The sequence below is a fragment of the Urocitellus parryii genome, chromosome 6, assembly GCF_045843805.1.
Source record: "Urocitellus parryii isolate mUroPar1 chromosome 6, mUroPar1.hap1, whole genome shotgun sequence".
NCBI classification, from domain to species: Eukaryota; Metazoa; Chordata; class Mammalia; order Rodentia; family Sciuridae; genus Urocitellus; species Urocitellus parryii.
Genome location: NC_135536.1, coordinates 61,186,176 through 61,211,392, shown reverse-complemented (window position 1 = coordinate 61,211,392; position 25,217 = coordinate 61,186,176). Strand labels below are relative to the sequence as shown.

Sequence of the window (25,217 nt, the reverse complement as noted above, 5' to 3'; positions counted from 1 at the left end):
TTACAAATAAAATCAAAAGGAAGACTGGAAAATTCACAAATATATTTTAACACACTCTTGAACAAACAATGGGCCAAAGAACCAGTCATAAGGAAAATCAGAAAATAATTTGAGACAAATGAAATTGAAAACATGCTAAAATTTATTAAATGCAACAAATCAACACTAAAAGGGAAGTTTAATCCTATATTTAAAAGAAAAAAAGTTGCAAATAAAAACCTAATTCTATACCTCAATGAACTAGAAAATTTAAAAAGGAGCAAACTGAATCCAAAGTTAGCATGAAATGATAAGATAATGAAGATTAGAACAGAAATAACACAGAGAACAGAAAAACAACTAACTCAAAAAAACCCCAAGAAAACTAAAGAGTAGTTTTTAAGAATATGACCTACAATATTGACAAAATTTTAGCTAGACCAACTTTATACACATTAACACTCCCTTTTACTAACAGATTTAAGAAACTGAAACCATATATGTATCCCTATCTTATAGAAGGATAAAATGAATCTGAATGAATTCAAGCAACTTGCTCGAGGCAACTCATAAAGAGAAGAACTAAGACTGCAATCTATGTTTGTCTGGCACCAAAACCAGTGGACATAATGTTGTATAGTTGCAATCATAGTCTTTGTAGCCTTTTTAGAATGGCTACATTCACTTAGCAATATGCACCGAAAAGGTTCCTTCAAATATTCCTATGGTTTGATAGTTCATTTCTTTTGAATCAATGAATAATATTCTGTTGTATGACCCATTCAGCTATTGAAGGATATACAATTATAAATAAAGCAGCTAAAAACATTTATACTGTGGTCTGAATGTTTGTGGCCTCCCAATATTTTAGGGTTAATCTCCTAACCCAAAGATGATGGTATTAAGATGTGAACCTTGGGAAATGATTAGGACATAGGGTTGGAGCCCTCATAAATGGTACTAGTAACCTTATGTAAAAGACTCAAGAGTTTTCATTTTTCTCTTCCACTACATTAGAACACTACTAGAAGGTACTATCTATAAACTGCAAAGTAAACCCCCACCAAACACTGAATCCACTATGTTATAGCAAGGCACACCCTTACATCTCTGGCTTTATTACACCAAAAGTTAATTTCTCCTCTGTTGTTCTTCAGACAGTGACTCGATTATTCTGATAATTGCTTTCTATGTGGTGATTTGACTCTCTAAGCAGCTTTGGCATCATGGGTCAGGAGAATCTCAATATATTATCCATAACAGTGTGTAGGGGCTTTTTAGTAACTCAGTTTGGAAATAACACACATCACTTCTAAATGTATCTTTTAATATAACTTGTTAGAAAATCTTGCTTAACAATAATGGGTTGGGATGTGATGTCTCTCCCATATGCCCAGGAAATAAATTAGATATCACTAAGCATGGGTAATGTCTACCATCCTTCAAACTTTACCTTCCATATAATGATCTTGGCTAAGTTGATCTCCAGTATACTCATGAATTATTTTGCCTAGCCCCCTAACTAACATACTCAATTTTTCAGTTTCTAATTTCAAAAACTCAGAGAAGAGTTCCTATACTCATTGTCTTCAAGCATTACCCAAAGCAGTAATAGCTCAATTTAAAAGAAACTGCGGTATGAATAACTTCTGACTTTGAGACTTGAATATTGCAGAAGACCTGGGGCAGCATTTACTAAACACCTAAAGAAAAGGGATTCTGCTAACCAGTTTATTTTTCTAGTAGACTCTTCATTTTAAAATCAGGAGAGAATATTTGAAAATTTGCAGAATGTAGAGAAATTTACCAAGAAGACAGCATCATGGGAACATTATAAGGAATAATGGCCTTGGATCTGTATTGGAAATCTTAAGAAGAAAAAAACTATAATTTCTGAGGACACAGTTGGTAGAGCATTTTGCCTAGTATTATGGTTTGGATGTGAGGTGTCCCCTAGAAGCTCATGTGTGAGACAATGCAAAAAGGTTCAGAGGGGAAAAGATTGGGTTGTGAGAGCCTTAACACAAGTAGTGAATTAACCGCTTGATGGGATTAATTGATTGGTACTTGGAGGCAGGTGGGATATGGCTGAAGAAGGTGGAGCATTGGGAGCATGGCTTTGGGGTACATATGTTGTATCTGGCCAGGGGTATCTCTATCTCTCTGTTTTCTGATCATTGTGAGCTGCTTCCCTCGGCTACACTCTTCTACCATGATGTTCAGCCTCAACTGGTGCCCTGAGAATGGAGCTGGCTGTATATGGACTGAGAACTCTGAAACTCCTTCTTAAAGCACTATCTTCATTCTCCCTCTCTGTATATACATATGGTTTGCATATGATTATATGAACATGTAGAAACTTACAAAAGCATGAAAAGCAATTTGTAAATCATGGCTACCGGAAAGCCCAGGAGATGGAGGCCTTTAGGTGGAGATGGAGGAAGACAGTGGAAGCCTATTGTATGTTTCCAGCATACAGAATTTAAGATACTCTACTTAAGTAAACTCAGTTTATGAGTTGCAATGTTTTACACACAAACATACACACACATGGTAAAAGGAAAATACCTAGATCTACAGATACTGACTTGCATGGTTATCCTAAAGTTCTGTCAAATGAAAATATTTAAGTCATCCTACTAAAAACAAAATTATCTTGAATATACTCATATGCATCTTATTTTTCTCAGTGACTTCATCATATTCTATGGTATGGATTCAATATAATTCATTCAAAAATGACAGTCTCAGTGAAAGCTATTAGATTTTCTTAAATCTAGCTTGAAGACAATATAAACATCTATCTACAGTTATTCTTACATGTTGATATTCTTAATAACATAGTTTCCTATCAATAAAACTGCTGAATTGAAAGCAGGTATATTTTTAACTTTAATAAATGTATCCCTATAGCTTAGAATTTTCTGAGGTCATCTTCAATTTCTTCCTTCGCTGTTGTATACTTTTCATTATAGAGGTCTTTCACTTCCTGGGTTAGATTTATTCCTAGGTATTTTTTAAAGCTATTGTGAATGAAATTGTTTTCCTGATTTCTTTTTTCAGCAGATGTTTTGTCTGTATCTAGGAAAGCGATTGATTCTTGTCTGTTGACTTTGTAGCCTACTATTTTGCTGAATTTGTTTATTAGCTCTGAGCAGTCTTTGATGGACTTTTTGGATCTTTCAAGAATAGGATCATATTATCTGCAAATGGTGATAATTTGACTTCTTTGTTTCCTATTTTATCCTTTCTATTTCCTTCTCTTGCCTAATTACTCTGGTTAGAATTCTAGTACTATATTAAATGGAAGCAGTGAGAACAGACATCATTGTCTTATTCCAGATTTTAAAGGGAATGCTTTCAGTTTTTCCCCATTAATTCTGAAGTTGGCTTTGGGGTTTTTGTAGATAGCTTTTCTGATGTTAAGGTAAGTGCCCCCTATACCTAGTTTTTCAATGACTTTATCATAAATGGATGCTAAATTTTGTTGAAGGCTTTCTCTGCATCTTTTGAAATGACTAAGAGATTTTTGTCCTTAATTCTATTTGTGTGATGAATTGCAAATTTTTTGACTTGTGTATGTTAAACCTTCCTTGCATCCCTGGAATAAAACCAACTTGGTCATGGTGTACAATCTTCTTAATATGTTGTTGAACGTGATTTGCTAATATTTTATTAAGGATTTTTGCATCTAAGTTTATCAGGGATATCGGTCTGTAGTTTTCTTTCCTTGATGACCTTTTCCTTAATGACCTTATCTGGTTTTGGTATGAGTGTGATACTGGCTTCATAGTATGAATTTTCAAGTATTCCCTCCCTTTCTATTTCATTAAACAATCTGAGGAGTATTGGCATTAGTTCTTCTTTAAAAGTCTGATAGAATTCAACTGAGAATCCATCTGATCCCAGACTTTTTTGTGTGGGATGAATTTTTATTATTGCGTCTGATTACTAGTTATTGATTTGTTTAGGTTTTCTATATCCTCCTGATTCAATTTTGGAAGATCCTGTGTGTTTAGAAATGTATCAATTTCTTCTGGGTTGTCCAATTTATTGTATAGGTTTTCAATATATTCCTAATGACCCTTTGTATTTCTATGATGTCTGTGATGATTTCACTTTTTCATCTCTAATTATATTAATTTGGTCTTCTCTCTTTTTATTTGGTCAATTTAGTTAAGGGCTTGCCAATCTTGTTTGTCTTTTCAAAATAACGACTCTTTATGTTATCAATCCTTTGTATTTTTTGTCTTGATTTCATTAATTTTGGTTCTGATACCCCCTTTCTTCTATTGGTTTTAGAATAGATTTTTTTTCTTCTTTTTCAAAGGGCTTGAAATATATCATTAGTTTGTTTTGGAGGCTCTTTCTGATTTCCTTATGTAGGCACTCACAGCTATAAGCTTTTCTCTTAGAACTGCCTTCATCATGTCCAAGAGGTTCTGGGATATTATATTACTATTCTCCTTTGATTCTAAGAATTTTAAAATTTCTCCTGATTATTCTATTGCCCATTCATCATTCAAAAATATTTTGTTAAATTTCCATCTGTTTATACAGTTTCTATAGGGTTTTTTGGATTTGACTTCCAATTTCATTCCATTATGATCTGATAAGATGCAAGAAATTATATCAAAATGTTTATGTTTGCTAAGAGTTGCTTTGTGGCCTAAAATGGTGGTCTCTTTTGGAGAATGTTCCATGAGCCTTTATTGGGTGAAATATTCTATAGCTCTTTTTGGGTGAAATATTCTATAGAAGTCTGTTAAGTTCACTTGATTTATAATATTTTTAGGTACAAAGAGTCTTCACCAAGTTTATATCTGGTGACCTGTTTATTGATGAGAGACATGTGTTGAAATCACACACTATTATTGTAGTGGGGTCTATCTGAGGTTTTGAGTAGTGTCTGTTTTATGTAATTAGATGTACTAATGTTTGGGGCATAAATATTTATTATTGTTATATCTTCTTGTTGGATTGTTCCCTTTACCAGTATGAAATGATTGCTTTTATCTCTTCTGATTTTGGCTTGAATTCTTCTTTGTCAGCTATGAGAGTAGCTACTCCTGCTTTTTTAAAATTTTCTTTCTTCTTTTTTTTTTTCTTGGATCTGCTTGCATGTTACATCAATTTTTATCCTTTCACTTTCAGTCTATAGCTGTCTCTGCCTGTAAGGTGAGTCACTTGCAAACAAAATACAATTGGATCTTGTTTTTTAATCCATTCTGCCAGACTGTATCTTTTAATTGGAGAATTGAGACCATTTATATTCAATGTTATCATGGAGGGAATGTTTATTAATTCTTGCCATTTTGATATAATTATCATGTTTAATTTGGTCCTGTTGCTAATTTTCTTAGCTACTCTTCAAATGAGATTTGTTCATTTATAACTCTGAGACTTGTTTTTTAATTCTTCTGTATAGGGTATTTCTCTAATTAAGTTCTATAGTGTTGGATTAGTAGTCATTTTCTTTTAGTTTCTGCTTCTCTTGGAAGGTTTTTATTTATTCTTTGGTTTTGAAGAACAGCTTTGCTGGATTTAACAATCTTGGTTGACAGTTATTTTCTTTCAGGACTAGTAACACATTCCAAGCCTCCTGGCTTTTAAAGTTTGTGCTGAGAAATTGGTAGTGATTCTGATTGGCTCACCTCTAAATGTGACCTGATATTTTGCTTATAAGGCCTTTACTATTATATCTTTGTTCTGTATGTAAGCATTCTAATAATAATGTGCCATGGGAAGGTTCTTTTCTGATCTTGTTTATTTGGGGTTTTAAATCCTGTATGTGAACATCCACCTCATTCTCAAGGTTTGGAAATTTTTGTTATTATGTCTCTGAAAATGTTGTCCATACTATATCCTGCATCTCACAACCCTCTTCAATTCCAGTGATTCTTAAATTTGATCTCTTAATGTTGTTAGAGAATTCTGTATATTCTGATCCCACTTACTTCTTTTCTTTTATTTAATACTATCATAATGTTCTAGACTGGCCACTTTGTCTTCTAGCTCTGAGATTCTGTCTTCAGCATAGTCTACTCGATTAGAGATACTTTCAACAGAACATTTTATTTGATTTATTGTGTCTTTCATTTCCAGGATTTATGTTTGGACTTTAGCTCCTCATTGAATTTCTCATTCATGTCCCGTATTAATTTTCTTAATTCATTCAGTTGCTTCTCTGTGTTCTCTTGAAATTCATTGATCATTTCTATAATCATTCTTTTGAATGATTGTATTTTTATTTCATACAATCATTTATATTAAATAACTTTAATATATTTGGAGTCAGTTACTTGTGAATTATGAATCTTAGGAGGTGACCCGTTACCTTATTTTTTCATATTTCTTATATTTCTGTGTTGCGCTTTATGCATCAGTTGGGGTGGATTTCTCTTCCACTCTTACATGTAGACCTTTTTTGGGCATAGCCTTCTCTTGCCAAAGTGTCCTAGTATGATCTAGATTGAGACTTTCTCATAGTTGTGGTATCCAGTCTTTGTGTTAATTTCATTTTTGCTATATGAGTAAATAAGCATGAATGGTACCTGAGAGCCCACTCCTCACTATTTCTACTTGGGGCCTGGTCATTATTTTGGTTTTTTGTCTTTTCCATTTTTATATTAAAGTATACCTAAAATTTCAGTTTGTCAACTTTGTGGAGCAGGGTGCTATCTGTTGGCTGAGATTATCTCAACAGCAGAGTCTCTACTCTGTGAACTTGTGGTGTCACTGTAGATTCCCAGCATCTCACTAAAAAGGGAGAAACAAACAATAGCAACAACTAATGCAAACAATGTACAGCATTAAAATAAATACTCGGTGCCTATTATGGCATCTATAATGTTAGATGTACCACAAAAACAGGAAAGGTGTGGTCAGCAATTGCCATTAGCAAAAGCAATAACTGTGAACTATATTTGGCATTAAACATCATGTATCAACTATGTCATCAACAGCAGTAATAACTACAACATGAATGGGCAGGAGTTATTTAAACCAAATAGTTCTAAAAGATGATAAAAAACATAGTTCATTAACAGAAAAGAAAATGTAACGGGAAGGTAAAAGAGAGTTCAGAATGTTTAAAATGTGAACAGAGTTAATCCAGAAGAAATGTAATGAGTGATCATTATAAAGAAGAGAAAATAGGAAAAACAAAGTAAATGAAGTGAGAAAGAACAGAGAAATTGGCTGTTAGCATGAGAAGAAAGGAGAGAAAGAGAAATAAACAAACAAAATAAAAATAACCCCAAAATCCTAATTCTCAAATGACAAGGAAAAGTAACTGTATTTTTTAAAATGTTAAAAATGAAGGGCAGGGAGAACAAATATCTATATGTATATATGTCCACAAACCAATCAGCATAGCAAGGATACCAAAGAAATAAAGAAATAAGAAAGAACTAATGATGCTTAATGAAAAATGAAAGGATGGTTTCCACTGAGGTTGTTAAAACAGTCGATGAGAATGGATGATCACTGCCTATGCCCAACTGTTCTTTCATATTTCATTTTGGACTATATACTGGGGCAGGGGAAGGGGGTACTGAGGGAGGAAACATGTAAACATTCAAGGGCTGAGGATTATTAACACTTTTCTTTTTTGGTGTTGCTCACTGAGCTGTCAGCTAGAGTGACCTAAAACTCCAAATAACTGAAATAACTTTCAGCATTCTTTATCACCAGTGTGAGGCAAGATGGAATGGAAAGTACTGACAGTTGGAGTTTTATCTAAATAGACCCTACTGATGCACTAACAGGGTGGGGCTGGGACTTAGGTCTAATCAGACCTTAGGGGCTTTGTTGGATGGTATCTGCTCTGAAGGAATTAGATTAAGATACCCCTGGGGCCTAGCAGATGCTCTCTTCTGGGAGCCAATCTCGGGCCTCCCAAGAATTCTACTCATGGGGCAGAAGAGTCAATCCTCCACAGACTCTGCTGCCTAGGAACACAGCCTTCAAAGCCTTAGTCCCTGTGTATATTTTTACCTCCCTGTTTAGATGCCTGTTTAGATTTTCAACCCTCTTTACATGGTCACATAAGCCATCAGACTCAAAGGCAAATCAAGTTGGACTCTTCTTCATTTTTCTGACTTGATTCCCCCTGAGTTTTCTGTGCCTGTTTCACTCACATTCTGCTAGTTACACCCTAGGCCACATGGCAGGCAAGCATGGTAATGTTGCTATGATCTTCTGGGCTCTGCAGCCACAAGCTGCAGTGTGGTCTTCTCGGGATGGTTCCTGCCTCAGTTCTCCATTTGTCAGCTGAGAAACACAGAGCATTTTTTAAACACTAGAGCTTACCATGCAGTCTCTGATCAACTAACATCAGGTTTCTTTTCTGATCTACAGGTTTTTCTGTGCCAAATATTTCCATTTTGTTTCTCTCTATGTGCCAACCCTCCCTTCTACAGTGAACCAGTGCCACTCTGCTGCTGCTGCCACTGCCACTGCCAGCACCAGCTTGGCTCCAACATACTTTGTCTTATTTGTTTGATGCACCCAAATTTCTAAGTCTCTAAGACACTCTGATTGTCCAGCAGTAAATTTTAGTGAAATCCCTCTTTTACCCACCTTGCTGAGAAGCAATACTCCCACTTCTTGAGTTCAAAGACATGGAGCAACTGGAATGTAGTCGTCCTCAAATCTGCCACTTAGAATGTGTACTTGCAATTAAGTGACCTTAGATGTATGAAAGTATTTCTGGATTCTACTCTGTTTCTTTGATCTATATGTTCATCCTTAAGACACTAAAACAATACCTCATTGTGGCTTTATAGTAAGTCTTCAAATCTGCAAATCCTTCAATTATAATCTTTTTCAAAATAATTTTGGATGGTTAGCTTCTTTATACCTTCTTATAAATACTATAATGTTTGCCTATTTCTGAAAAAAAAACCTCAAATTATGATTGAAATTGCAATGAGGGGGCTGGGGATGTGGCTCCAGCAGTAGTGCGTTCGCCTGGCATGCACAGGGCACTGGGTTCTATTCTCAGCACCACATAAAAATAAAATAAAATGTTGTGTCCGCCAAGAACTAAAAAATAAATATTGAAAAATTCTCTCTCTCTCTCTCTCTCTCTCTCTCTCTCTCTCTCTCTCTCTTTCTCTCTCTCTTTAAAAAAAAAGAAATTGCAATGAGTATGTTGATCAACTTGGGGAAAACTGGCATCTTAGCCATTTTAAGCCTACCAAGCTATGGTCACAGTGTATCTTTCCACTTATTAAGGTCATCTTTAATCTATTTCTGGAATGCTTTGTAGTTTTCAGTGTAAAGATCTTGCACATATTTGATTTCATTGTTTTTAGCAGTATTCTAAAGGTTAGGTTCTAAATATCAGTTGCTAATTATACATGGCTAGTATAAATAGATACAATTGATTTTTGTATATTGAATGAGTTCTCTTTATTCTGGCTGAAGGGAACATGAAACATTCCTGGTCCTGTATTGCTCTGAGAATTGTTTGTATTAGAATTTCACTAATTGCTTTTTCCTCAGAATTTGTTACTGCAATTCACCCTACAGCCAAACATTGTGTTCCAAGACTCAAGCAAATCACCATATAGATATCTGAAAATTTTTCCCTCTTTATCTCTTTCCTCTGCAAATTCTTGCCTCTTTGGTCTTCTCATAATTCAATCTCTGTCTCTTCAACTCAGGAAGATTTGGGGCTTGGTTTGGGTTCTTCTTCTGTATACCAAAATCTAGAAATGGTCATCTGGTAGACATTGGCTCATAGCCATGATTTCTAAGAACAGAGTTGGTAAAGTGCTTGCCTAGCAACCTCTTTGTCTGCCTATAGCTGTTTGCAATAGATAATCCTGCTTTATAGAAATTTATGAATGGGAAATTACTCACACTTCGCCAAAAGAGGGAATTCTGTCTCTTGCATTTTTTGTAATAAATTATGTTCATAGTTTTCCTGACATCTAGCTATACTACCATTTCTGAGAAATCCCTACTTGGTCATAGTTATTGGTCATTTAATTCAATGCTTAAATCAATTGGCTGATATACTATTTAATATTTTGGCATCTAATACTTAGTTTTTTGTTTTGCTTTGTTTTTTAATTTTAGGTGGACACAATATCTTTATTTTATATTTATGTGGTGCTGAGGATTGAACCCAGTGCCTCTCGCATGTCAGGTGAGTACACTACCACTGAGCTACAACCCCATGCTCTAATACTTAGTTTTAATTCATAGTTTTTTACTTATTGTGTTCTCTATTAACTATATAATCATATTTTTGTTATTAAAGTCATGATGGTTTTATAAAGTGAACTTGGGAACATTCTGTTTTTCTTTAAATTATTTCAATAAAGCCAAAATTGCTTGTTTTTACACAGAACTCATCTGTTCAAACATCCTGTCAAATGATCTTTCAAATCCCTTTTATAGAGTTTAGTTTATTATTCAGTCTTCTACTTTGAAGGGTTAATTCAGTTACATTTTGTGGGGACATATCCATTCTTCTAGTTTTAAAAATTTTTTGTTATAAAATTTCACACAATATCTTGCTAATGTTTGTTAATTTGCAAGTTCTATTGTGCTTTTCATAGTCCTAGTATTTATATATCCTTTTACAGGCCTAATGATACAAGTATTTACTTACTATTATGTGAGGGGGGAAAAGAAGATATCAAGCAATCCCTTCAACTGAAACATTTCTTATCTTTTCTTTCCCATTTCTTCTTTCTCCCCAATACTAGGTCCATAGAATATTTTTACTTCCCATTCATTCCTAACCCATCTTGAGACCCTGCTAAGATTCATCTCATTTGGTTCAAATGAAATTTCTTTAATATTTTTCTCATATATGTTATTGCTATATTGCAAATATCTTTCTTTTACCTGAATAGCAAATGATCTCTTGGTTGGCTATAAAATACTTAGGATGTGCTATGATTTGAAAGTGTTGCCCAAAGTTCATGTGTTGGGAAACTTGATTCTGAATATAGAGAAGTTGTGAGGTAGAACCTTTAAAAGGTGTTTAGAACATGGGGCCACTATCCTCATAGATTGATACCATTAAGGCCCACAAGAGTTCATATAAATGGATAAATTCTGGCCCTTCTTGCCCTCTCTCTTTGCCTTTTCTCCATAAGCAGGTCTGTACAGATGCTGGTGTCTTCAACTTAGACTTCCCAGTCTTCAGAACTGTGAGGCAATAAATTTCTATTTATTACCAATTAGCCAGTCCATGGTATTCTATTACAGCAGTACAAATGGACTGAGATAGGGTGCCTTCTTTTACATTTAATAGACCTTAGAATTTATTTCATATTCTTTTTGACTTCCAGGTTGCATAAAGAAGTCAAATCCTGATTCTATTTTTTTTATAATTAACTTGTTTTTGTCTGATGAGGGGCTTGTAAAATGTACTCTGTTTTTCATCAAAGTTCAAGAATCATATTCATATATGCCTGAATCTTTTTAAGTCAATGCCATCTATAATTCTAAAATCCTTTCACTCTATAATCTCATATGTCTTCAGTTCAGGGATATTATTTTTTTAATGGTGGCTTTTTGCCTCCATGTGTGCTTTTTCCTCATTCCTATGACTCATAAATTAGGTCTCCTGGATTATCCTCTATTTCTTAGTTTAGCATAGGATTCCTTAAATCTCCATTTTCTCAGATCCTCCGGATACTGATCCCAAAGCATCAATAATACATTTCTTACAATTACCAATGCTTCAGAATTTGAAAAAAAGTCATCTTCTAGTAGTAGTACTAAACAGCAAAAACCTCATATTTCACCATAATAATCATGTGATTTAAAATACCAAAGAATATCAACAATAGATGAATGTTATTAAAAATGGGACAAAACGTTACAAATATAAAATTGAATACTAATGGATTAATTTTTTCATAAAAAGTAGATTTCTCAGAATTTCTTTTAAAGAAAAAAATTGAAACAAAATTTGAAACCAATTTGGCAAATGCCCTGAACCACCAATACAAAATATTTTTATATGTGTGTCGAAGAATATTAAAAGTATCAGAGGATATGACCAGCTTCTTACACTGATCCCCCCACCCTTCCCCACAGCCCCTACAACTAAGCATAGATAGCTCTAGGAGGAAATGTGGAAAGAAAATCCTTTCTTCTCTACATTCATTCTTTAGACTCAAAGAGACTATTGTGTTAATAATCAAGCATTATAGTCAAAACAAACAGGAAATCAACCCTATTTTTCATTGTAAACATTTATATATTTTTAAAAATAGAAAAGCTGTTCAAATAACTGCTAAAGAACACCATTAGGGTGAATAGTAAGTTTCAGAAGATAATCAGCACTTTACACAAATGAGAACATCTGCAGTCACCCCAGGATTGATGAAATTACAGGGTTATCAATCCTCATGCTTCAGGGAATGGACTAATCACCAGATGGAAGAAAGAAGATATTCTCCCAATGGTATAATATTTCTGCAATTTCATCAATTACATTCAGATTTTTATTCCCCTTTAAACATAATTCATTGGGAGGCTTTAAAGTACACCACGGCCAAATAATGTAACCTGAGAGGAAACTCTTTAAAGGTTATGAAAATATATTTTAGAGAAATGAACTCAAGAAAAAAAAAGAAACTCTCACAGAAGGTAAGCAGAATATTATATTAGTTAACAATGATCCACCATTTTGGGTATTTATCACACAGAATATAACATCTAACACAAAGTAAAACTCAGCATTTATTAAACAAATGAATGAACAAAGGAACAAATTTTCACATGCCTGGCTGGGTTCAAATATACCAGTCTTACTCTTACTAGTATTTGGCCTTGAGTTACTAACTCATGTGTCTTTTTTTTTCCCACTGGGGATTGAAACCAGGGCCACTTTACCACTGATTTACATCTTTAGCCCTTTGTTATTTTTGACACAGGGTCAAGCTAAATTCTGAGGCTGGCCTTGAAATTGGGATCCTCCTGAATTAGCCTCAGAAGTTGCTTTGATTATAGGCATGGGCCACAGAGCCAAGCCTCAAGTGTCTTCTTATCCTCAGTTTATTAATCTGTAAAATAGAGATAATTGTAACTAATTCTTCTTATTACAGAGAGTGAGCCAAGTAATGTATATAAACAAAACTGCTATAGACAATGAATTGATTTTAAATTATAAATGTAGCAGCATTATAATCAAGTTATATTTTCTGGAAGGTGGGAATTTGAAAGATTTCTTAGAAACTGAAAAGAACTTTTTCATTTCTTTCATGAGTCACTCAGCAAAAATCACCCATGTGCTATTTCAAGTTAGTTATTACCTGGGAATGTCATTTGATTCAAAGATTTTCTTTTCTCTCCGTCTCATGTTTTTGCTCTCTGTTTTGCCTTTCAAATCACCAAAACAACAGTTCTGCAGGCATGGGGCAGGAACCATTATCTCCATAAATGTTTGGGGGAGAAGAAAAAGAAGGCTGCTTAATATTTAAGAACTGACATTAGAATCACTCTCTCGTCCCTACCCCACCCACCCGACTCCATCCCACTCCATCCCACTCATGTCACTATCACCATCACCTTACAGAACAAAAAGAAACCCCCGTGCTGGAAGCGGTGGTAGATGCTCATGGCATGTGACATTGAATAATGTTGTTTGGAGTCAAACATTCAGACTCCTCTGTCACACTGTGATTCATTCACAGAGCTAGTTACTAAACCATAGGCACTCAGAAATAGACAAACTATTCCTGCCTCAACTGAACCAACGTTCCTGCTGGTCTTGTGAAAGCTCAAGCCAGATGCTGAGTGAGATGAAGCCATGGCTTTGGGATGCAGGGAGGGTGACAAGCGATGGAGGCACGTTCACATCAAAGCACGGCAGCCTCCAGAATTTAAAACGAGAAATGAAGGCAGGCATAGACGTAAACTGATGCTGATGTTCCCCCAAGAACACTGGGTACCTAGTTAAACCTCGCCTTATGGAGACTAGGGATTGAGGGAGAAAGAAGCTAGGAGACTCTTGCCCTGGCTCACAGCTGCGCCACCAGGCTCCCGGAATGAGGGGTTCTGTGGCTTCTCGGAGCGGGCTTAAAGCCAAAAAGCCCTGTGGAAACCCTGGCCTGGAGAGGCGCCCACTCAAGCTTCCAGCAGCGGAAAAAGGGGTGTCCTCCGCTCTGCGCAGCACTTGCCCCTGGTGGGTCGGCGCCGGGATCTGAGCTGGAAGCCAAACGCCTGTTGGCAAGAGGCACCAGCCCCCTCCGCCGGCTCCCTCGCGGCGGGAGGGGTTTCTCACGCCCCCCTGCTCCTGGGCGACGGCACCGGAGGTCTGAAGGAAGCAGGGCGAGGGATGAGTCATCCCGCCTAATTTCTCCTTCCCGGTCCCTAGCCTCCGCACTCCAGCCCCCTCCTGAGATCATGCAGCCGCGAGCGAACACTCCCCTCACCCTCACAGTTCACCACCAAACCCCCAGTGGCCTGCGGAGGAGAGGAGATAGACAGGGCATTTGGCCAATGATAGCAACGCTCTCTCGCCCACTGTCCAATGAGCCTTGACTCTCAGGCGGGGCGGGACTAGGAGGGCAGCCGGGGGCGGTCCTGGGCTGGCGCGCGGCACAGCGGCTCCGCGGCTCACAGAGCTAGAGCATCGCAGGGAGTCGGCGCCAAGGCGACGCGGGAAGGCGCCACCACCACCGCGGTCGCCGCCGCTGTCGCCGCTGGCCGAGGTGCTGGACACGACAGGCCCGTCGGCCATCTCACCAGCTGAGGAACCCGTTGCTGCAGCTGCTGCTGCCTCGTTTCCAGCCAGGTCCCCATGGAAGAGATGGAAGAAGAGTTAAAATGCCCCGTGTGTGGCTCCTTCTACCGGGAGCCCATCATCCTGCCCTGCTCTCACAATCTGTGTCAGGCGTGCGCCCGCAACATCCTGGTGCAGACCCCAGAGTCTGAGTCCCCCCAGAGCCGTCGGGCCTCCGGCTCTGGGGTCTCCGACTATGACTACCTGGACCTGGACAAGATGAGCCTGTACAGCGAGGCGGACAGCGGCTATGGCTCCTACGGAGGTTTCGCTAGCGCCCCGACTACCCCGTGTCAGAAGTCCCCCAACGGCGTCCGTGTGTTTCCCCCGGCTATGCCGCCACCACCCACCCACCTGTCACCGGCCCTGGCCCCGGTGCCCCGCAACTCCTGTATCACCTGCCCGCAGTGTCACCGCAGCCTCATCCTGGATGACCGGGGTCTACGCGGCTTCCCGAAGAACCGCGTCTTGGAAGGGGTAATTGACCGCTACCAACAGAGCAAAGCTGCGGCCCTCAAGTGCCAGCTCTGTGAGAAGGTGCCCAAGGAGGCCACCGTCATGTGCGAACAGTGCGACGTCTTCTACTGCGATCCGTGCCGTCTGCGCTGCCACCCGCCCCGGGGGCCGCTAGCCAAGCACCGCCTGGTACCCCCGGCCCAGGGCCGCGTGAGTCGGCGACTGAGCCCTCGAAAGGTCTCCACCTGCACAGACCATGAGCTAGAGAACCACAGCATGTACTGCGTGCAGTGCAAGATGCCCGTGTGCTACCAGTGCTTGGAAGAGGGCAAACACTCCAGCCACGAAGTCAAGGCTCTCGGGGCCATGTGGAAACTGCACAAGGTGAGCCCTAGGAGAACCCACCCCCTCGTTCCCCGCTCCTCGGATCCTCCAGTTTTGCTGCAGACCGTTCCCTCTATTGCTCACAGCGCGTCCCAGTGGGGGCGCAATGCAGGTGCCTTCGATGTCTGCCTTCCCGGTCTGGTGCATTGCAGGAGACTCGGGGGACATCATACATCACACAGGGAAGTTGAATATCCCCAGAGAGTTGTTGCGGGGATGCCTTAGAGTGGGTCTCCAGAGGCGCGCTGCTGGTGAGCTGGCCCCGCAGGGCGCCCTCTCTCCGTCGCGGGCCTGCAGCCTGTGGCCGCGGCCAGAATGTGCAAAGTGCTGCGTAGCTAGACAGAGCCGCTCCAGTGCTGAAAGCCTCCAGGCAAGCTCCAGCTCAGGTTGAGCTGAGAGCCTTGGGGGAGGAGGCAGGTTGAGGCAGTGGGGTGGCGGGGACCCTGGGGGCTGTAGTTGCTGGATTCGCTGCCTTGAAGCGCAGCGCGGGCCGGCTAGAAGTCGCCCGCGGAATATTGATGAGCCGCCCAGAGCCAGACCGGGTGCACCAGCCGGGAGAGGTAGCTAGTGCCTAGTGCTGGAGACAGGAAAGGAAATACTGTGGTCGCCATGGCAACGCGGTGCCCAGGTCCAGGCCTCTGATGCTCTGGGAGGGGGACCTGAAGCTAGAGTGACAGGATCAGAGTTGCGGTTGTGGCCTGAAAGCCAGGCAGGTGCATCTCCCAGCGAAACCCCCACCTCCCAACACCACACTTCGTTTCTCCAGGGTTCAAACCTTTTCCTCTTCCAGTAGTTGTATGTACAAACTTTGGGGTACCTCCTAAGAGATTTCTATCTCTGGACTCTTTTGATGGTGCCGTTCCCATGGCTAGACAATAAGACTGCCTTTAACAACATACTAGGTCACACCATTCCTCTAATCGCAATCCTCAGATGGCTCCCCGCTTTTCTCAGGCCGTCCTTAGAATGGTCTGTCAGGACCTGCAGACCCTTATCTTCAGTCTCAGTCTCAACTTCGTTGTCCCTCACACTCATTCCCTTTGCATCAGCCACACTGTGCCTTTTTATGTTCCTCAGCTATTGCCAGGTGCCCTACCAACCTAGAGCCCTTACATTCAGTGTTCCACCAGCCTTGAAAGTGTCCCATACCTAGGTCTGGATGGTTCACTCATTTGCCTTCTTTTCATCTTTGCTCACAAGTAACCATTAGAGTGAGATCTTCCTATGACAGTGCTTGCCACCTCCTCAAGAACCCCATAATTCCCTTTCTGCCTTATTTTTCTTGGTAGTACTTGTTACTCTCTGGCGTGCTAATCATGCTATTTATGTTAACGATTGTATTAGTTTTGTATTCACACACATACATATACAGGAAAATAAGCTTCATAGAAAAGAGGTGATTATAATAATATGCCCATACCACTTAGAAGGAAAGCAACCACTTTGCCAAGATGTGCTTATATTGGCTTTTTCTTTTTAAATAACCTACTTAGTGGAGGACAGGGCAGAGACTCAGGATTATTAGAGGGGAGTTTTCTTTACATCAGTCACCAAGTTGCATGACCAAGGAAGAAGCAGGACGGTGAAGATGATGTACAGGCCTCCACTGTAGCCCCATGCAGAGTTCCCCACATTCTTGGAAATTAGAAAAGATAGCCTTTGAGAGATGCCAACTCTGGGCTGGAACAGTGATCACAGCAAAAAGCTGGGAGCAAATATCACCATTTCCAGCAATCATTGGAGGTTTCTTAACCCTGTATCCCAACTGAATGTAATCCATGTTTACAATCATTCGTATTCTCACATGTAACCTATTGAATCATATTAGCACTGATGAAAATTTATTTTAGCACAGATTTGATCCCCACTGGCACATGCCACTGTTTTTAAAACACTTCAATTATATTTCTTAATGACATTTAATTTAGAAAGTTTTCAAAATTTTAATTCACAGCCAATTTGTTCTTCATATTACAATTTCACTGTTCAACTGCTAACTATATTCTATGTTGAAATGCCCTACAGAGGGTCTAAGAAATTAATCACCTTGTCTTGTCAAAGAGTTAATACATATGCTAATTAGGATGGTCAACCCACTGTATTACTTGTATTACTTTTCTATGAAGAAGAGTTTATACTTTATGCGTTAAGACCAAAAAGAACCTTGAAATCTTTATCAAGCCTAATGTCAAGCCTAAATAAACTATTTGTTTTATTGATAATGGAAGTTGTGAGTAGACACTGTGATCCTGACTGGATTAAAATTTGGATACAGGATTTTAAAAAAATGTTAAAACCCTTGAGACAGGGCTAAAAGACCATTTGTTCTTTGATCTTTTACACATGTATTTCAACATAGTAAGTAGGTATCATTTTTATTCAGTCACTGTCAAGATGATTAAACTACCTAGAGAAAATAAGGCAGAAGGAGGACAGGTTTTAACTTTCAGTTGTCATCTACTAGATGAACAGCATACCTACTCCAACCTTATTTCCTTAAAAGGTAGTTAATGTGTTAATACTCACTTTTCTCATATAGTCTATGTTCTAGTTAATAATACCTCTGTCCCCACAAAACCTTATGGGTCAGAATTTCTGTGCCCTACAAAACATACAAAAGCAAAGAATTATACTTAGTTCTCCCAAAGTTGGGGAATTAATTATCAGTAGAGGTTATTATGAGACCTGAAAGTTTTCATTAATATTCAAATATATTAGCCATCCATTTCTACTGATAAAGAAAATGTTGTGAATATGTATTTCCTCAAGTCATCATCTTACATATTAAAGATAAAATGAATGAAGTTTATTTTTAATTAGTTTCAAAAACAACTAGTTAAAATGTATTAGTTGTCAGATAACCAAATTAAATATATATCATACATTTATGACCTTCAAAATCCATTGGAAAATATTAATACAAGAAGTAGACTGATAAGCTATATCTGGTAGCAATTTTTAGTAGTCCTTTTACTTACTTTACTTGCTGTAGCCCTTTATTCAATTCAGGCTGACATAAAAAACTGCAATACAAAAAATGACTTTGTAAACATTTAAAAACAGGTAAATGGAACATCTGTTATTACTTTTTAATTTCAAGTAGTTAACCTTTCTAAATCCTGACATTATTCCACAGGTGACACTGCTACTTACTCCTCCAGACTTTAAGCAAGTCTCATACCTCCCATCCACAAGGATATAAAGGAGTTAAAACTGTATTTGTGAAAGTATTATGGAAAAATAGTTTAAATATTTATAATTTATAATTTCAGTTTAGTACAACTGTGAACTGTAGTGCAAAACAGAAGTCAGTGTTTCACTGGTCAACAAGGACTGCATAGAAGTCTCATCCCTAATTGGGGTTTGCTTGCTTCTTTCAGAGCACAAAGTATAATCCAAAACTGCTCTGAAGGTGGCCTAAAAGGGTTAGTCTTATCTTCCTGGGTCTAGAGAAAAATTCTCATTTGATTAAACTCAAGGAATATGAATATTACACAAAGATATATTACCCAAAGGTATTTTGTTTTTCCATAACAAAGCTAAAATGATAACTGATGACTCCATTGTTTTCAGATTCTCCAATAAAAATATTGTATCCAGTTTGAAGTAGCTGAATTTTTTCCTGTGTATGATATGAAAAGATGCTATTAATTAGAACATCATATCAAATCACATTTTGCATAAATAAGAGAAAATTACACAGTCATCTATTATTAAAATACTAAGAATTAAGGACAGGCAGAAATTATACTTACCCATCAGTAAATAAATTGTACTTTCCTCCCTGAAATAAGTTAATGGGCTTTTCAGTATGTATGCATATCTGTGTTTCAGTATACCTTATCTGAAATGTTTAGTATCAAAAATACTTAAGGTTTTTTTTTAAACTTTGGAATATTCTCATATACATAATAAGATATCTTAGGGATAGAACCCAAATCTAAACATGAAATTCATTTATGTTTCATATATACCTTATTCACGTGGGTGAATAAGGGAATTTTATACAATATTTTTAGTGCGCTGCTGGTGTTTTGACTGAGACTCATAATACAAGGTCAGGTGTGGAATTTTCCACTTTCAAAAAAATTTTATTTTGAAGTATTTGAGGTTTTTAATTTTCAGATTAGAGATTTTCAACCTGAAACTTAACTTTGGAATCTGGAGGAGAGTAGAAGCTATTACATGATAAATGTTTAAGAACAAAATGGTTCTAAATAATATCATTTTTAAATCAATTTTATCAAGTACTATTGGTTCTAAGGAACAGAAATTCACTTGGGTGATGACAGAGGCTTTTGTGAGAAATGAACCAAAATATATGTATCAGGAGAGTAGAATTTGAAAACCAGAATCTTAGTTTATACTCTGTACCAGTCAGCTTGGACAAAGTGATGCTGCAGTAACAAATAATCTTCAAATCTCAGTGAATCATGACAGTAGCATCTAATTTTGTACTCCTATAACTGAGTCCATGCCCCTGTCCCCGCTTTTTTGCTTTAGCTAGTTTGTGTTCGTTTTCTATCACTCTCAACTGAGAAGTTCAGACTTTCGAGCAATGAGTGATCTCATGTAACCATTTGTATATGAATATTCTAATTACTATTAATTCTAGATATTGTTATTCTGATGCTGTAAATATAAATGGAAAGGCAGTTTGGTTCAATGAAATCATATAGTATTTAATGCTATCTGCCCACTTACCACTGGTAGCCTTAACTGGCCTATTGGCTGATTTATTTAACTATTTTTATTGTGAAGTTATCTAAAAAGAGGCCTAAGGGAATATTTATTTAAACTAACTCTGAATTACACAATGAATGTAATGATGGTACCTTTAAGGAAAATAGACTTTACAGGGAGGTTCTGGAGTCAAATTGCTGCCTATAATCAATTCTGTTTGTTTTCAAAGTCAAGAAATCTCTGAATATGTGAATGAAACCTCACATATTCATTTTGTTTTAACCTATACTCTACAAATTAGATTTTTCAAACTATTATTACAAATTTTCCATAGTTGAATAAATTTGAGACTTTCTAAATACATTCCTGCTAGTTCACCTTGTGCATTTTTACATCATAATAATAGTATATGGTAGTCCTCTTTAACTATCATTTTATTTTCTGTGTTTTTAGTTACACAATGTCAATCATGTTCCAAAAATATTAAATGGAATTTTCTAGAAATAACTGGTTTTTAAGTTTTAAATTGCTTGCATATTTAAAACTTACAAAATCTTGCTATCATCCTGCTTTTCTCCACATTGTATATGCTTCCTACTTGCTAATTACTGAGTAGCTATCTCAGTTAACAAATCTAATGTTGTGGTACCACAGCGCTTATGTTCAAGGAACCCTTGTGTAATTGCCCAATACTGTGTCACAATGTTAACATCATTCACCTAAATTCGTCTCATTGGGAAGAAAAGGGTAAGTACAGTACAATGTTTTGAGAGACACATGCATTCATATAACTTTTATTACAGTGTAACTATTCTATTATTTATTTTTATTAATCTTTAATAGTGCCTAATTTATAAATTCAGCTTTATCATATATATAGGCATATATATGATAATATGCTTTTTTCTGTGTTTTTAGTTACACAATGTCAATCATGTCAATCATATATATTATTATTATTATATGTATATATAGGCATATATGTATGATAAAGCATTTTATACATCCAGATTTTGGTACTATCCAGTTTATGTATCCACTGTGTGGGGGGTGGGGTCTTAGAATATATCCTCTGAGGATAAGAGAGAACATATGTCAATATATTTTGCAGCAAACCAGCTACTTGATTCAACCTAGCATTTTCAAAACTTATTTAACTTTGGAAACACCTTTTGAGTGGCACACATGTTTGAGAAACACTAGTCTAGGCAATGATTAGTCAATAAGCTAGTAAGGAGGTAATTGTTATCATTTCTGTCTAGGCAGAATAGAATACCCTAAAACTACATACACATGTCCACAGTAAGCCTGTCCTTAAATCTTATGTTAATTCCTAAGACATATATTAAAGTTAAATTTGTTATTCTTTAAATATTAAAAGTAGAAGATAAGACAGCCTCATTTTATGGCATTTATATATAAGGACCTGAATACAAATTGCCTCCCTTTCTATTATAAATAATTTACTCTTTAAAAATGATTTTAGATTTCAGGAGTATAAATGTAATATAATAAAAAAGTAACTGATCTATTTTTTTTTACTACTTTTAGGCTTTATATACATGATTCCAAATAACTGGCTTAATTGAGTTTTTATTAAACTGTGTTAATAATGTTATTTTTAAAAATATGTTTGATAAAAAGATCTTAAAAAGTTAAAACTCCTAATGTTGACTCCAGGACAACATAGCACAGCAACTTATAAAAGCTAAACGAATAGCACATCGCCTATTATATTCCAGGCTTTACTAATATTTTCATTTTGACAATTCGTGTCAATTTCTAAACTTAGAAAAAGAGTTAGCTATAAAATGGCCACCAGCAGTGTACCTAGATGCTCAGTTTTAGGGTTGTCTCCATCATATGTGATTTGTCCCAAACCCAAAAACACTTCCTGAGAGAGTGCTCACAGAAGTTTCATCCTCAACCCTAAGGACTCAGGAAGGCTCAAGAAGTATTCAATTGCTGGTTGTCTTTCCGTTTTCTCTGCATCTGCCTCAGAGAAGTCATCATATCATCTCACTGTTGTTTGCCCTTGGCTTTGCCATTGTGTTAAAGTGGAGTATGTTGGTCTAGTCACAATCCCATCTGCCTAAATTGCCTCCTCCCTCCAGATACCATCTGGCCTTCCAGCCTCCCCACTGGGTGATGCTGTCCTGTCTTCCAGGCTTGCCCTCCATCTTTCTCAGACCAGATCTTGAGATCCCCCGACTATCTAACTTTGCCAAGATCAGATCAGATAAGCCAGCACTGACAGACTTCTAGCAGACCAGCCTGCCAACCAGGAACCTGGTGCTACCCTGACCCTATCAGGGTTACACCTGCAGCCTCCCCATCCTCAGCTGGGTTTAATTGCAGGCATTTTTTTAACTGTAGAAAGGGACTTTTTTTTTTCATTTTGATTGATTCATTTTAACCTGAAAAAAGCAAGATAACTCTTCTTGAATTTCAAGTCCTGAGTAAATGAACATCATTGACTTTCCCTCCTTTATCATGCCTGACTTTAGAGACTCATCTCCATAGTTTCAACTCCTGCTGTAACTGAATTTCTAAAACAGACCTATTTATCTCAGTACCATTCCTTTTCACAATGTGGTCCCAGACTATCTTTCCAGCCCTATCTTCTATCCTTCTGCTTCCCACAACTGCTATATCTGTGTTCTAACACTGAATGTCCTCTACTGTAGGGTAAATGTTTATGATAAAATCTTCCAATGGACCACTCGGTGTGTTGGACTGTTTCTTTGTTCTCCCCATTTCTACACTTAGTAGATGTTAGGTAAAGGTTGATTTAATGAAGAAAAGCATCAGAAATAGAGTATTAAATTAGTAATATAACCCAATAGTTTAAGTTTCATATATTAGCCTGACAATAATCATTAAATAATTAGAAAACTTTAATTTTATACTTTTTGTTAAAATGTATTGGGCATTTATTACATGCCAGACAGTGTGTTCTAAGCCTTTAGCAACATTTTCTCATTTAATCTCCCTAAGTTATAAGTTCTCCTATGAGAAAATTGTGGCACAAAAAGATTATAAAGTCATGTCAGTTATAAGTAGCAGAGCCAAAGTTTGAATCCAGGCTGTATGACTTTAGGGCTCAGGCATTTAACTATTCTGCCCTACTTCCTGATGATCCCTGGAAACATACGACCCATAAGGCATTGTTTGATGGTCTTATAAATTACAGTGACATAAATAGCTGGGGTCCTTTCGTTCTCAGGTATAAAAATTGCTGAGAAATTAAGTCATTTTTCTCCAAAGTTTCCTGCTAATCCTCCTCAGCAGGATTAGCTTGGGAGGGATCCAGCCTAACTCCCTGAAAGATCTAAGTCACACAGAGGCACAAGGGTCTATCAGCACAGCAATAGAGTCACTGTGCTCTTTTAACAAACAATGCATCTTAAAACTTACAGAAAAAAACAGCATAATAGAATCACTGGACTTTTGAAATAAACGTAGCACATAAACATTGTAAGTCTTTATTTCGGCAGACCTAGAACATTTATAAGCTCATTTTTTAAAATACAGAAATATGTTTTAACCTGTAAGTACATATGTCTTCAATGTTTACTGCCAGTTGTTTGCTTGTACCTTTGCTTATGTGGCTTGAAGAAAACATGCATAATCCAGTTCATGAATAAATACCTGACTCACTTTTCACCATAAATATAAAAAAGAAATTTGTGAACTAGGAAAGGTATTATTTAGGAATGGATTCAAAAATGTGCCAAATAATTTTTTTATAAGCCTGGCTGCTGTGGTGTCCCCTAAAGTTCTTGTGTTGGAAAATTAATCCCCAGTGCTATTGTGTTGAGAGGTGGGACCTTTAAAAGCAGATTAGGTCATGATGACTCTGCCCTCATGAATGGATTAATGCCATTATAGATGGAATGGGCCAGTTATTGAAGGACTAGGTTCCTGATAAAAGGATGAGTTTGGCCCCTTTTCTCACTCCCTCACACCCATTGATGCTTTCTATCATGTTATGATGCAGCAGAAGGTCCTCACCAGATGCAACCCCAAACCTTGGGCTTCCCAGGCTCCAGAACTGTTAGCCAAACAAATTTCTGTTTGTTTTAAATTACTCAGTCTGTGGTATTCTTTTATAGCACAAAAAAATGGACTGCCTGTTTTCAAGAACTGCCTGTTTTTCACTAACAGCTCTGATCAAGGAAGAAACTGTTCCTTAAGGAATTAGCTTTAGAAATAGAATGTTAAGCATTGTTCTTTGGTTCTTTGGTTTGGCAGAGCCAACTTCTGCCAGTAGCCAGTACATATAGATCGTTAATTCTCCTCTACCGTTTACTTATGCAGGTGAAGCTAACTTTGTAGCCTGATAGCAATAATCCAGCTTTATTGAGATTTTTTGTTCATCCCTCTAGTATTACTTCGCTTGCAGCCTACATTTAAAGAATTAACAGTTTGACACCAAATATTCATCACTCCATGCTTCAGGAAAAGCCTGAGAGGATAACCCTGTTCTGACCTGTCATGTGTATCAGTCTAAGAGATTATCTGTTCTCTGAAGAAAACAGCTTGCAGACAGGAATAAATGTGAATATGGGGAATTAAGCAGTTTCTACTAAAAGCAGGTCTTCATAATAACCTTCATGATTTTGTAGGGAGGAATATTTTGCAAAGTCAAGCATACAGAGGCTCAACTTCAAGTATAACTGTCTCAAAAACAAATAGAAATAACTCTATAATATAATCTATATTCTTTGATTATCTGTGTTTTAGTTTCTTTTATCAGTGCAAATAACCAGCAACTGATTTTACCACAAATACACACAGTCTGTTACTTGGTACTACTGATGACATTTATGCAGTTTTCACAGAGCAATTCATGAAACCAATAAAACAATTTTGCTTATGCTTTGCCATCCTCCCTTTCACACCTTCAAGTGTTATCCCAAGAGCATTAGTCACATAAAATCAAATGTATAAT

The 25,217-nt window shown here is 37.4% G+C and overlaps 1 protein-coding gene across 25 annotated transcripts in view; it reads left to right on the top strand.

Moving 5' to 3' along the window:
• Positions 1-14,758: 14,758 nt before the first annotated feature.
• The window catches only part of Trim9 (tripartite motif containing 9), a 108,655-nt gene continuing 98,196 nt past the window's right edge, over positions 14,759-25,217 (top strand). For all 25 annotated transcript variants that reach the window (XM_077799650.1, XM_077799647.1, XM_077799641.1 and 22 more), the window contains exon 1: positions 14,759-15,580. In XM_077799650.1, coding sequence (XP_077655776.1) covers positions 14,759-15,580 — 822 coding nt within the window. The remainder of the gene's footprint in view (positions 15,581-25,217) is intronic.